The sequence below is a fragment of the Patagioenas fasciata genome, chromosome 8 (genome assembly GCF_037038585.1).
Source record: "Patagioenas fasciata isolate bPatFas1 chromosome 8, bPatFas1.hap1, whole genome shotgun sequence".
NCBI lineage: Eukaryota > Metazoa > Chordata > Aves > Columbiformes > Columbidae > Patagioenas > Patagioenas fasciata.
Genome location: NC_092527.1, coordinates 30852972 through 30867643, shown reverse-complemented (window position 1 = coordinate 30867643; position 14672 = coordinate 30852972). Strand labels below are relative to the sequence as shown.

The window sequence follows — 14672 nt, the reverse complement described above, 5'->3', positions numbered from 1 at the left end:
AAGCCTCAGATCTGGGCAATCAGAGCTGCAGGAGCACTGAGTGGCTAATCTACCACAACCAGAGGTGTTCACTCGCTCTTTGATGTCCATCAAACAGAAGCACATAGTGCTACTGCTGCAATTTTAAGAGCTAACCAAGTAACCAAGACTTTCCCAGCAAGTACTACCAATGTGGTTTCACAAGCAGGGCTTGGCCAATACCACCCTCAACATAGTGGCATGGCAGAGACAGGAGAGTTCCTCCCTACAGGCATCTAGGATAGGTATCAGATGGGCTCATGTTGAGTCACCCAGGGTAGGTCCATGCAATCTCAGCTGGGACCCATCAGTGCAAAAGTCAGGGATCAGAGCTATTCAAATTTGGCTGATCTGCTCTCATGAACTCTAAGGCCATTTAACTTTTGGGCATGATGCGTAGACGTGGACCTCAGCAGTTGCCAGGTAAACCTGCATTTCTCTCAGCTCTGCATTTCCATTCCTGTGGCTCTTGGCAAGCCTGGAGAATAAAGCTCTTCTGTGAGACCAATTCTGGCACTTATACAACCAGCACAGAGACAGAACTAAGAAGCTTAGCCAGATCTGAGCTGGGGTTTGCTGCTGGTTATGGTACTTTATACCCCAGTGCTCCATTCTCCAAGTGAAATTATTAGTTCAGCGTCAACATGGCATGACTATAGGGAGGTAACACAAAACAATCACTGCCATTTCCTCTGAGACAGGGTGCTGGGTAACACAGACCAGAGGTGGGGACATTGTCTAACAGAAAGAGCCAAGATCCAGCCAAACAAACAAGGTCTAGCTGAACATGAACTGTGTCCCTGTATGAGGTTCTCTCTACTTCCATAGTTGCCTTGATTTAGTTTGGATTTTTCTCTCCACCAGCTGGGCTATCCTGGTCCTACATTACCTGGGAAAATTGTGAGCTTATGCTAGAGATCCTGGCTCAGTGCACACACTTATAGAAGGAATTGGTATATAAATGTACCTCTATCACTTGTTGACATTTATAGCTTTTGAGACAATAAAAGAAAATGCTGACAACTGCACACACACACAAAAAGAGGGCCTGTTATGAAATATGGATCTGAAGCAAGCTGTGTGTAAGAAAGTAGCAGTAAAGCAAGACCAGGTCCTATGTGCAAGCTGAGATGTTAGGGCCAAAACCACATAAGCAGCAATGGAACAGTTGCAAATTGCGCTGGCGGGCTTAGGCTTTATGAATGAGAAGTGAGACATGAGCTATTTCCCCATGAATTAAACATAAATCATGACTTTAGAGAAAACCAAATGGGCTGTGTAACCTCCCAATTGTTTTTTATTAGAGATTAGATGGAATTAGCGTTAAAGGAGGTCACTGGTTACTTGGAAATTGGATGGAAAGGGACTGAGACAAGGAAGTAGAAACTAATTGAAAGAGACATGGATCAGTAATTAGGGAGCATGGAAGAGTGAGAGTTACACTGTCTCATGACTGGTGAGATGATGCAGGGAGCAAGAGACTGGAAACAAAGGAAAAATAAAAGATGAAAGATGACTCTGGAAAGGCAGGCAATTGACGACAAAAAAAACCACTGTCTAGTTTTTTTCTTAAACAATAAATATGGTCTTTAAGAGACACTTTGGAGGTTTTAATTCAGTTGCTTTTGGCTGACCTGCTAACTAGGAACAACAGCCTGAGGGCAACTCAGTGGTGATTCATGGCTGCTGTACTTCTGTTCATGAGTAAAAAGAGTAAGAAAAAATGGCATTTTTTTCTAGAAAGAAGAGATACATTTTCTTCCAAATAAAATATACCATCCATTTGGATCTAGATTTTCAGTTGGTGCCAATTAATGTAAATCCTATGGTCTATCTTAAATATACAGCCTTATTCTACTGTTACTACTCAGAGGGATAAAAACAGCAACAATGAAACTACCAAGAATATACCAACAGCAGACAGCAGCTTTCATGATGACAAAATTGTTCAAGTAAATCTTGGTCTGTATTCTGTCTCCCAAGGGGAAGGGTCAAGTGAGAATTTCACGGAATTTCTCATGCAGATGAAATCTGAAGGAAGTGGTTTATTTCCACCTCCAAGTGAAACTGAATGCATGACATGGAGATTTTCCACAGAAGAGAAATTCAAAATATTGGTCAGATCCTCTGACTGACAATCCATATTGAACTGGTCATGGAAAGCTCTATCATTACCAGATTCCAGGTCAGGAGGGATGGATGGGGCAGGGGAAGAGCTTCTGTGAACAGAGAGAAAAAACCAAAATCTTGCAATAAAAATTCTGCAGTACAGTCATGGCTGACCTTTTTCCTTAAGTTTTGGAAAACAGTCATCAGCTCAATGGACACTTCCTTTAAAGTTCCAGAAGAGGAAAACCACTACAAATGACATGGTACAGCATGATCTTTTAGTTAGCAAGTAATGCCAAGTGCAATTAGTAAGTAAACTGCAGAACGTATAATTACAAAGCAGCCCTACAGCTTGGGCTCAATTTCTTCATTAGCTGCACAAATAATGAACAAGGCAATGGGGGAGACAGAGACTTTAAAAAACACAAACAAAAAACCACACACACACAAAAAACCAAAGTGCTATCAAAATAAGAACTTACTGAATGACAAACCAAACCTTTTGAAATCTGGTCTCTAAAAAATTCATTGTGAATGTTCCCAAACCACTTTACATGACAATTGCTTCAAAAGAAATCCCAGCAACATGAAAGAGAGTGTGAGACACCTGGGAAGGAGGATGGGAAAGCACATTAATTTTTAATGCTGTTTTTCAGAAGTGTTCTCTCTCTTCTTCGAAGCATTCATAAAAGACAACCAGTTTTTGACAGCTTTGAAACCTGAAGATGCTGCCTCCCTCTTCTAGAAAATATTCTGGCAGGCATCAGCAATCTGAGTGTTTCCTCCGCTAATAGGTCTGTGGTCCCAACAGAGGCAGGTGCTGCCCCTTTGCCAGAAGCTGGATAACCACAGCATGTTCAGTCATTCCAGTCTTTCATCCTATGAATCAGCAGATTTCCAAGCAGAGATGTCCAACACAGATGTGGAAGCCATTGCTCTGAAGATGTAAGCTCCAAACATATGTGACAGGGCCAGTTTGCAGTGAAGCAGGGGGACAAGCTTTGCCTGGCACAGTGTATGAGAGAGAAGGTGGCTCAGAAGAGGGGATGAGATCTGTACCTGTCTGGGCAACAGCATGAGGAGCTGGCTGACCACTTACAAAGGGATTGTGAAACAATGAAACCATGTACAGTGATCATATAAGGAAAAGCTCTCATCAGAACAAAGGCTTGTAGCACTACCTGAACCATGTGAGATGCTTCAAACTATAATACTGTTCCTCTTGAGCGCTCCTGTCCATCAGTCACTGCAACCCAATGATGAAAACATCTGTTAGAATGACCTCTGCAGCCAACCCAGCTCTGAGGCTTCCCAGCTCCCAGAAAAGCTGGTGTGCTGTCCCACCCTCTGCCCTGCACAGGATCAGGGCCAAGCTGAGCTGAAAAGGTGCTGAGACCGTATGGCTTCTTAGTCCCTGAGGGCTGGTGGGATCAGGGCACCAGAATATTTCATGGTTTGCTCTAACAGAGAGGTAAAGGCTCTGAGGAACATACATGTGCACAGCACCCTACCCCTGACTGTTCACCCCACAGTCCAGGCCAGTTGCTAGCAGGAGGACAACACAGGACTGATAATCCATGTGTCTTTACTTAAAAGCAAAAGAAAGCCCATTAGCCTCTAGATGAGAATATCTGGATTGTGTTGTCATCAGGCAACACTTGTCCTTTTACTTAGGGAAATCATGTATCAAACCAGTGCTCATTCTGGCTCTTTCTGTGAGGGATTTTTATTCAGTGAATAAAAGCCTCCAGTCAGCACACCTTTTTCTAGTCCTCCTCCCTGCTCTCCATCCACCCTGTCTGAGCATTAAAGACATATCTCAACATCTCCTTCTCCCTGAAAAATGGGAAAAGTCTGCACAGTGGAGTTCTCATCTGAGACTCAGGAGAACTGATGTAAAGATGTAACTGATGCTCTCCATGACATCCTGATGAGTGACTGACCATGGGCACGTCTCTTGTTCTGCCTCAATTTCCCTACCTGTGGAATACAACTAATGGTGTTGATTTCTTCAGCGTCATATTTGACCTACTGTAAATAGTATAACTCCAACGAGAGCGATGTTTGTCCCGGAAAGCCAAAGCCAGACAATACATGCCACAGAGCCCGATGCCTTCTCCATGTGTTACAGGTTCTGCCAGGAATCTTCTGAGTACACGGCACAACTGCTGGGAACTGATCTCAGGTCACAGACGCCTTCTTCCCAAGGCCTGATAAATCACACACTGCTTTCTGAGAAAGATCACTCTAAGTAGATGTTCTCATCACCTGATTTGTCTATTCAGGTGCCACAGAAAGATGTCACCTCATAGTGCAACTATCAGAGGCACCATCAATATTGTGCCTCTGTGAGCTGTTCAGGTGAACTCATGCAGCAATCCAAAAGCAAACAAATACAGTACTTCTCTGGCAGGGAGGAAGATGGGAGGAAGAAGTGACACTGATTAATTTGTGATCATTAATAATGTTTTTAAGTCGTGCAAACAAAGATAATGATATGGGTAATCAACTGTCTTACTCTGAGGTATAAACTGATCATCTGCTGGGATAAAATGTGAATTCCTATAACACACATTTTCTTGTCCATTGTAAAGTCACTTGATGGCATTAGCACATTGATCATTTTCTTGCAAAGTCCCAGCTATTAATTACTTCCAGAAGGTTTTGAAATTAGATGAGATGATACAGAAATGCAGCTCACTATAGCAAATGCCAACATCCTCTCAATCGTTTTGGTTTCCTAACTTAATAATTATATTCGTAATTTTTGTTCTCAGATCAAGTTAAAAATGTTACTTTTCTGTCTGTATGCAGTCATTATTTTCACAGATTCATTTTAATTTCATGGATCCCATTCTGAAGAGTCCTTATGTAGGTTTACACACTGCAGTTTGCACAGCCCATGAGTGAGGACAGTGCAGTGAACTCACAAGGACACATCAAAGCCTTGCAGTAAAATCCATAGCCAATAACAAAGCCAGTTGCACCACAAACAGATTTAGCAATAAACATAAAAAGAAAGGAAAGCTGAAATGCAAAATAAAACCACAATGGGGACTAACAATTAAAATCTACCCATTCTTTCTAGGTATCTAATGGTACCTATGCAACTTGGATAAGCCGAGTTTTGAAAGCTGCCTTCCAATCTCTCAAATACCAGACAGTTTTGGTAGGTCTGAGAGCAGGCACAGGCTGACTGGTCAGCACTGTTTCCCAAAAGAAGTGAAGATTAATAAATAAGGGCAGACTTCAAAATCCTTCACCACAACAGCCCTCGTACATGATCCCTTCTGTTGTTTTTTTGCATTGAGCTGCAAGTTGGATATAGCTTTCTGCAGACCTCTGGTGAAATCTTTCCTCCAGATTCCCTCCTCACCAAATCCTCTGTTGAGCTCAGCAGCAGAAGATACAGAAGAAAAATCTGTCTTTTTCTTTTCCGGACAGCTTCTTTCTCTTTTTCTCAAGCAGAATGAAGTGAAAAGAGACCAGATTGATGGCAGGAGAGTTTGAAGGCTTCTGCTGGGCCATAGGAATTGAGGAACACTGTGTTTGTGCCTTTTCTTTAAACATATTGGACAAGAACCACAGTTCCTTTTAGGAAGAACAATCTCTCTGTGTTTCTGCCATGTTGCTGAGGTTGCAAGCAGGGGTGCCAGCTATGCTATGGAGGGCAAAGACTGGCCCAGCAGGGAGAAGGCCAAGCCCCTCTGGCCACATTCCAGCAAAGGAACTATTTTCTATCACCTGTTTTCACCTTTTCTCAGCACAACCACTCAGAGGTGATGGATCTGCAGGTCCCCACCGTTAGCCAAAGGGGCAGAATCTTTCAAGGACATTGTATCAGCTTGTAATTTTCTTTCCTCTATCAGCTTTTAAATGTGACAGCAAGAGTTGAGCAGAAGGCAGCCAATGTTGCCTTGCTTAAAGATGATAATCACCTTATCAGAAAGTGACAGGAAAATGACTCCTGACTCTCATGTAATTTTGAACTTGGTGAGAGTTTGCACCTGGGAGCTCTTGCCCCTCTCTTACTCAATCTGCCAGATCTCAGCTGAGTGCTAATCAGAATCTGTCCATGGTGCCTTCAGACCTGTACATACTTTGCTAATGTCTTCCACAAGTCAGTCAGCTCTTCAGAATAAGTTAACTCATGGAGCTCCTGGGCACAGAATAATGTGACTGCTAAATTCTTAAAGGGATTTGGAGAGGAAAAAACCTCAAAAAATATAAAAAATCAAGAACATCTTAGAAATACAAAGAATACTATATTTGGCCTTATGAGGAAAGGCTGAGGGAGCTGGGTCTGTTTAGCTTGGAGGAGACTGAGGGGTGACCTTATTAATGTTTACAGATATATAAAGGGTGAGTGTCACGAGGATGGAGTCAGGCTCCTCTCAGTGACAACCAATGGTAGGACAAGGGGTAATGGGTTCAAACTGGAACACAGGAGGTTCCACTTAAATTTGAGAAGAAACTTCTTCTCAGTGAGGGTATCAGAACACTGGAACAGGCTGCCCAGGGGGATTGTGGAGTCTCCTACTCTGGAGACATTCAAAACCCGCCTGGACACCTTCCTGTGTAACCTCATCTGGATGTTCCTGCTCAGGCAGGGGGATTGGACTGGATGATGTTTTGAGGCCCCTTCCAATCCCTAACATTCTGTGATTCTGTGGCCAAGAAAATCACTTATTCGCAAATATCTGTAAATAAGAAAACTGTACAAGGGAATAATGCTTTTTAAAAATATATATTTTTAGCATTCTTTATTTGCCACTGCTGGAGCATGGAACCAAGCTAGTGGGACTTCTGGTCTGACTCAATATGGCCTGTGCTCTTAATGCTCTCTTTCTTACATCAAACCTCTTCTGGTCTCCACCTTACCTTTTACAACATTTCTCAATTACTTATTAATTTTGCCCCACTATTTTGCCACCCAGTGATGGATTGCCAGTAATTTTATGGGTCTCCTTGGAATAAAAAATGCTCCCACTTCATCTCTGGTAAAGCTGCATGGCCATGTAAAGGAGAAGGTGTTCAAAAGGGCCAGGACTCATAACCTATTCATTTACAATCATTACATTTCTAACATACACATAGCCAAGGGCAGCAGTCACAGCAATGTTGGCAGACCAGCTTGTATTAAATCCTCTCACTGAAAACATTAATGCTCAATGATGCGTACACAGATATATATGGATCATCAAGTATACACACACAGAAACACATATATTTATATACACACACGTGGGTGTGTCTACATAAATATATACTTATCAGCACAGACAAACGTAATGATCCCCATCTATAAATGAGTGTCTGTGCACATACATATAATGGGTCCCTAAAATAATAGCAAAGCTCTGCAAGACTGTGAATGAAAAAAGGTTATTTCTCTTTATGTAGGTTTGGAGATGAAGTGGCAGGGGTAACAACTACGAGTCAGAGCTGGAACAATAAAAAGCCATAATCTAGACCCACAGAAACATCTTGTCTCTTGATTTGAATGGTACAGACTAGCAATTCTCTTGAGCAAATACTGCTTCTGTTTGGATATATCACAGTCGACTAGAAGGGAATACAATCTCATTCCTTTCCCCTGATGAACAACCTCAGGCGAGTAACATGCTGCCCTATGGCTTGTCAACACAGAAATGTTATATATGACCCATCAGAATGTGAAATCATTAAAAGATAGACGAGCAACACCAGCAAGGGCTACAGGACAGAAGTTAGAAACCTGTAGACTAGTGCTTTCTAGGCATTCATTGGGTCACCTAAGAATGCGCCCAACCCATAATTTATGTTGGAGCAGACCTCTGCAAGATATCTTGTCCAATTCCCCACTAGAAGTAGGTTCCAATTCAAAGTACACTACGATACTCAGAATCATATAATGCCCCTACATGCAAATCTACAGATTTTACCACACTGGTAAGTTTTTTAGCATTCTTTTAGGATATGTATATAAAGCACGAAGCACAAAAGATCCAGAAAGCTTAGGATGCTTGTACAGTACAGACAGATACTGCAACTCCTCATGTAACAACCACGAAGTGGTATGAAATTCAGTGCTAAAACTGCGGCTGCTTCCTACAGGCCAGAGAGCCCCTCACAGGATGTGCCACAAAATGAAGGTTGGCAATAATAGTCATTCTACTGATATACTGATTTTAATAAGATAGTATTATGATAACATTGTTAATAATGTAATATGTTTGTAATTGTTGGAGTATAATGACTATTTAATACACGTTCTCTCCAGAATATTATTTTTCTGAAATAGGTGAACACAGACCACTTTGATACAAATCAATGGAAGAAATTGTCCCTGACAGGAATCAGCCAAGACCACTAGATGAAATATTTTGCATTTTCCAGGATGAAAGAAAAATCTTTAAAAGCCACTAACCTGCCCAGTTTGGCAGCACACAAATATGAACAGAGTCTTGGTCTCTCTGCCTCAGACCTGCTTCTACTCTAAGAGCTCCCACTGATCCCATCATCAGCTAATCATCGTCAGATGCTAATCTCAAACTGTGCTCCTGTCATCAGCTTCTTGAAATCATTGGCATTTCTACCCAGAAACACAATATCCGTGCACGTCCAACCAGCATATCTTATCTTAGTTCAGAGGATGGCCAGTAGCAATAGAAAGGCATTGATTCTCCTCAGTCAAAGCTTCCACAAACTCAGCATGATCCTATGCTGCCCTCACAGATGAATTCACCAAAATTCTCATTGTGAGAAATACCTAAGTGATCTGCATAGAAATGGTTTGCATATGGGCTTTATAAATGGGCTTCTTCCTCCTCAGTTCTTTTAATGCTGTGGACAGGAATTTCTCTAAACATTTATGGCAAGTATAATGTGAAATTTCTTTAAATGGCTTTAACAGGCCATTAAGAATAGTTTTAAAAATTACTAATGATGACAGTAATAATAAAAACAATACCAGTAACAAGAGCAATAATAATAATATGCCTGCAAAGATTTCAAAAGAAGAAGAATCAACACTGAAAGCTGATACCAAATATTCAGCAAGATAACTCACTTCCTACATTCTCCATTAGAAGACTACAGAGAAATAAGTAACAATAGCCTTAGATTTAAAATGCACCTTTCATCTCAAAAGAAAACTGCATTGATTTATAAAGTAAATAGGCTAAATCCACAGATAGTTGAAACTGATTAACTCCATTGATTTCAACGAAGGTGCTGATACGCAGATTTATTTGAGCTCAGATCTGTCTCTCTGCATGTGTGTGTGTCTGTCTGTGATTGTGTGAAGTTACACATACATATTGTGCATTGCACAAATAATTTTGGAGAAACCCCCCATATTAACCAACACAGAGAGTGCCACATTATTGCTGCATTTGGAAAAAGAAGCGTAGATTGAGCAGAATGAAGGCTGTAATCTTCAGCTGGGGACTGTCATGTATTTCCCCAATGGGATGCTCACAGTAGTCTTGTGAAAAGGCTCACAGGTATATCATATGCTGTTGGGTTTTGCTCTCTGCAAAAATAGGGGCAATATTTGCAGATAGCAAGGCAGCAGATATATTCTTCTACATAAACAAGTACTCCACTTTTATGAAGAAAAAGCCAAAGCCAAGGCATAGTTTTGGAGTAAAGGAAAATCTAGAAACCCTGCCAGAACTGATACCACCTGTACTGTGATAAAATCTCAACATCTGTCTGTGACACAGACATGGAGGCTGCCTCAGTACTGTTTGGGAACAAACTTAAGAGTGCCACTCCTATGCTTCATAGGTATAAAGGATAATCATGATTACTTAGCCTAGCCTTCCCAGGAAACTTCAGCACAGGAGATATAGATGGGCTATGCAGGAGTTGAGTACAATTTCCTGATCCTCCCAAGACTACAGCATGAGCACATCTCTTCTGTCATGGCATAAATGTCAAAGAAGCCAACTCAAATGACCCTTTGCCAAAAGAGGATTTTCCCTCAGCCCCTTTCTGGCAGCTAAATTGAGCCCAACTGCAAGTACAGGGCACTCCAAGGCACACAGTAGCTTCTGTTTGTGTAAGGCTGATGTAGGTCTGGTTTTTGAAAGGCATAATAACACAAATCACACAACCCAGTTGGAATAAATTCAAATCGCTAGCAGAAATGCCCAAGACACTCAACAGTTATCTGATCCAAGCTTCCTCAGAAACTGATGACAAGCTTACCCAGCAGTCTACTCTCAGTCCATCACTACCTGTGACACCAGCAACGAGATCCATGTACGTATTTCTGTCACTGAAGTAGGCAGATGGACTGAAGTCTTGAAGAAAATATACTGGGCCTGAATCTCTTTTCTCTTGCAAATACTGAAAATCTGCAGGAACTTCAGGTGCAAGTGCAGAAAGCAGGAAAAGCAAACTGACTGCAAGGTGAAATTTACAGTATGTCTTCTGCCCATGAGTTGGAGTGATGCAAGTGTCTGATGTGATCAACCAAAGGCACTCCTTCATGCTGCTGCAGGTATGCCTTGCAGGTGTGCCTCAGTCTAAGGCATCTTAGCCACCTTGCTTTCTGATCCTTTTCAGAAAGCTGTTCCAGCCAGCTCAGAGAAAATACAGGCAAGAAAGTATCTCTGCAAGCAATGAAGACAGTTATCTAGTCCTTGCTTTCCCTCATTGTTAAAGTCAGATCCTGGCCTGCTCTTGGGCCAACACGACTCCACCAGTTCCACCAGCCTTACCCAATGCTTCAGCAGTCTTGGGAGGAGGAAGGTCCAAGCACCTTCAGTGCCAGCCCAGACTCTTCCTTCCATGGTATGGGTGAATCACAGTATACTAAACCCCAGACCAGGGAGATTATTCTGAGCTCAGTTTTGCATATGTGCACTGAGAGCACCTTTACCTTGAGCTAAAAATCAGACGTACAGTCCACAATACAGATAGTGAGCAATGGGATTTGGGGATATTCATACCCAGCAGCAATCTCAAAGGACAGCCAAGTTGTATTTTGAGATTGGAGCATGCACAGAACTGACATTAGGTGCAACCATACAGATCTCTGGCACCTGAAGAGCATTGTAGTCCCTGGGCCATCAGATTCAAGGAAAACAATCTCAGCAGTATTTATGAGAATGGACCTCTGGATGTCACTACTCCAGGCTCTTACTCCAAGACAGACTGTTGCCAACTATAGATCACGGCAGTTGAGGTTTCATCTATCCAAAGCTTGAAAATTTCCACAGATGGTGATACCACAACTTATCTGTAACCTGACCATGCACTTGGGGATCTCCATGCACCCCTTTTTCCATCACGTTTTTAAAAGTTAAGAGCTGCTATACTTACGTCATTATCTGGGTGTCTATGCCAGGGTCTACAAGGGATCCATCCACAAAAAGCGGTGTTGATGTGAAACTATATTTACTCCAGGATCTTCCTTCATCAAAACTCACCCTGGGATAGAAGCAGACAGGATTTATATACATAAAAAGATTTACTCTAGAACAACTGCAAGTTCCAACAGCTAGATTTATAGACAAGGACTAATATTTGCCATTTCCCAGCCTACTGATTCATGCTGTTTGTGTACTTTGGAAGACCAAAGCCTAGAAAGTATAATCACTGGCAATAAAGAGATGGGTATTCTTGATCCAGATGTACACCAGACCACAAGGGATAAAGGGACATTGCCAAGTCCTGTTTCTGGATCTGCAATAGCACCTCACATGAGGCATCATTCAGAGCATAAGCAGCCCTGACCTGAATGCATGACAAGTGTTGTCAGCATCTGTGATCATAGATCATAGAATGTCTTCAGTTGGAAGGGATCGACTGGGATCACTGAGTCCAGCTCCTGGATGTTTCAACCCACGTGTGTATCAATGCCATATGGCATAAGCTACAATCTGTCTAGCCCCAATAATACTACTTTGCATGTTATCTCAGAGGTAGTCTTAGTTTTACAGAGAGGTGGAGGAAGGACGCCAAACCGAGCCACAGTCAGTGGTTAGTCTGGGTGTTCCTTGCCTGTTACAGTTGTAAAGCAAAATTGTATGCTGGTTGAAATTAAAGCATTTCCCTTCTGAGAGGCTGAGAGTATTCATACTGTCAGTCACAAGGCAAGGTAAATCCAGTGGCTTTTGATCACCTGTCCCTACCCACAACCACCACATGCCTCACTTTCTGTTTTTATCAAAGAGCATGTGTATCTTAACCCAGTTGACAAGGTCTTGGTTGAATTAGAGTTAGTACAACAGGCTTTTAGCTTAGCAGAGGAGGGTTAGCAAACCCTTCTCTCAGCTACACCCCAGCAACCTCTCTACCTCTGACAACTGTGAAGGAGTAAGCGAATGAACAGCCTAACTGGCTACACCAGCAGACAGACTGGGTCAGGACTCTGGTGTCCTCTGCCTTAGTGCCCTTCCCAGCCTCACTCATCGCATTCCCCACCTCACCCACTGTCCAGTAGCCCTACTGACACCACAGGAGTGCCAGGCTCCAGCTCTGCCACAGGCCTGACGTCCTAGTTTGGCCTCAGCCTGTCCATGTCACCAAGTGAGGTGCCTGGTGCCCAAGGCTGGGGCTGCCCCACTCCTGGGTTGGTGGTGGGATGGGCCCTGGCTGTGAGATCCTGCCCTATTGTCACAGGGACCTCTGCCAGCTCCTGGCTTCCCAGCCCTCCAAGAGTCACCAGCCCTGGCATCACTCTGATAGTCTGTGCCCACAAAAGCGCAGAAAATGGCCAGAGGAGGGTGTGCACAAGACAGCTCCCTGGGCTGCTGCTCATCTATATTTCTGAAAGCAACCGAGTTTCTCTCTGCCCCCAGACTGTCCACACAACCACTCCTGCAAAATTTTTGCCCAGAATTCCAGCTCCAAATTATACCAGCAAAAAAAGAACAGAGAAATGCAAAAGTTTATTGGCTGTAAGCTTATTTGATCCTCTCTCAGCAGCGTCATTACACAGTTCTCCATAATTCTGCAAGGTGCCCTGGGCTGTGAAAGCTGACAGATTACTCTCAGTGGACATTACCAAAAAGACAATAACGGCACAGACTTCTTTGAATAGCAGGAAACAATTTCCATTTTAAAGTGAGTGTAAAAAAAAGTTTCTTATTTTCCAGGTGAGGAAAGTTTTTGGGGGAGGTGTGCGTGTGTGTGCACATGAATCTGAGCACCTGGATTTGTCTCAGAAGGTCTTGCTGGAAACTGAATTCTCCCCACTCCAAGTAGGTAGCATCAGGGACACTATCTGAGATGCCACCAAATGATCAGGAGGCCAGTGTAACATGTATCAAAAAAATGGGTTACACCAACCTCAGATCTCTAGTGCAGAAAGCCAAGGCTTGCAGTCACCATTCCTTAAGTATCTGCTTCTTACAGCACCAAGCAAAACACTTCCAACTGAATCACAATGCACATCTGCCAGAATAGGAAGCTGACTACAGACCAAAGACAGAAAGCTGGGAGTACAACAGCATATAAAAAGCTTATCTGCCCCAAATCTATTTATTTAAATGTATGTATCTTCCCATACACCTGTGCATTTGTATGCTGTTCTGCTTGCATACTTATCTATCTAAATAGCATTTCAATTTCTGAGGAACAGCATGCTTCATTAGCTTAGCTAAAGTTCTCTTGGCTTTTCAATTATCTGCCTCTCTTTGCTCCAAGATGAAACTTATTGTACAATGTCTGAGCCTGAGAAGTAATAGATATACATGTACCCTTTAATCTGTTCCAGTCCTGCCCATAAAACATGTGCCTACTAAGGCAGTATGAAGCAAATTCCGAAGTCCCTAAGGGTACAATTTTGGATGAAACCTGTTGGAGCTTATTGATAACAGCTCTAAATCACTACTTATTTAATACAGTGGGTGGGGCACTTATAGCACTGCAGGTGCCATTTCATGAGACTTAGTAGAAAGGGAGAGCATCTGAAAGGAACCTCTGTAAAGTAGGCAAAGGCAAACTGGGCTCTCAGCTCCTACAGAAAATCAATCTGTGACCAGAACTTCCCCCAAATTTAAGTACAGGCACTTGTACATAATGTGCTTTTTACATCCAAAGAGCCTTCACAAGGTAAAACACAATTAAAAGAGTCGTACCTGGGTTGAAGAATACAGTCATAAATGGTTAACACATGACTTACAGCTCTTTCAGTATGTGGCTCATCTTTCACTCTTCCTCAGCATAACTTTCCACAGCCTGATGTACCTACTGCTGGTGACACCTATGCTTGGCTAACACACACTTCTCCTGTGTTGGCTTATATTTGGTTAGGTCTAAAGAGTTGGATGTGGTATTGATGTCCTTTTTCCTGAGGGCACTTCAGGTATAGTCATGATGAAGAAATTACCTATCAGAGGCGAATGTTTCCAGTCAATGCAACACCACGTTCTAACCACAGACAGAAAGCTGGAGTCTGCTGGAAGCATCATTATGGGTCAGCCCTGTTACTACTCTCCTGTATATGTCATTAAGAAGGCTGTTGGCAAGAGAGCGTGGCCTAGACCAACCCCTGGCTCTGACTCAGTACAGCTGTTTATATTATGTTATGACTGGAAGAAGTTTGT

General features: G+C 42.6%; 1 protein-coding gene across 1 annotated transcript in view; it reads right to left on the bottom strand.

The window, feature by feature from the left end:
- SORCS3 (sortilin related VPS10 domain containing receptor 3) overlaps positions 1-14672 on the bottom strand; it is a 293201-nt gene that overhangs the window by 45960 nt on the left and 232569 nt on the right. Inside the window, exon 14 of the mRNA XM_065843270.2 lies at positions 11443-11550. Within this exon, the coding sequence (XP_065699342.1) occupies positions 11443-11550 (108 nt within the window). The remainder of the gene's footprint in view (positions 1-11442; positions 11551-14672) is intronic.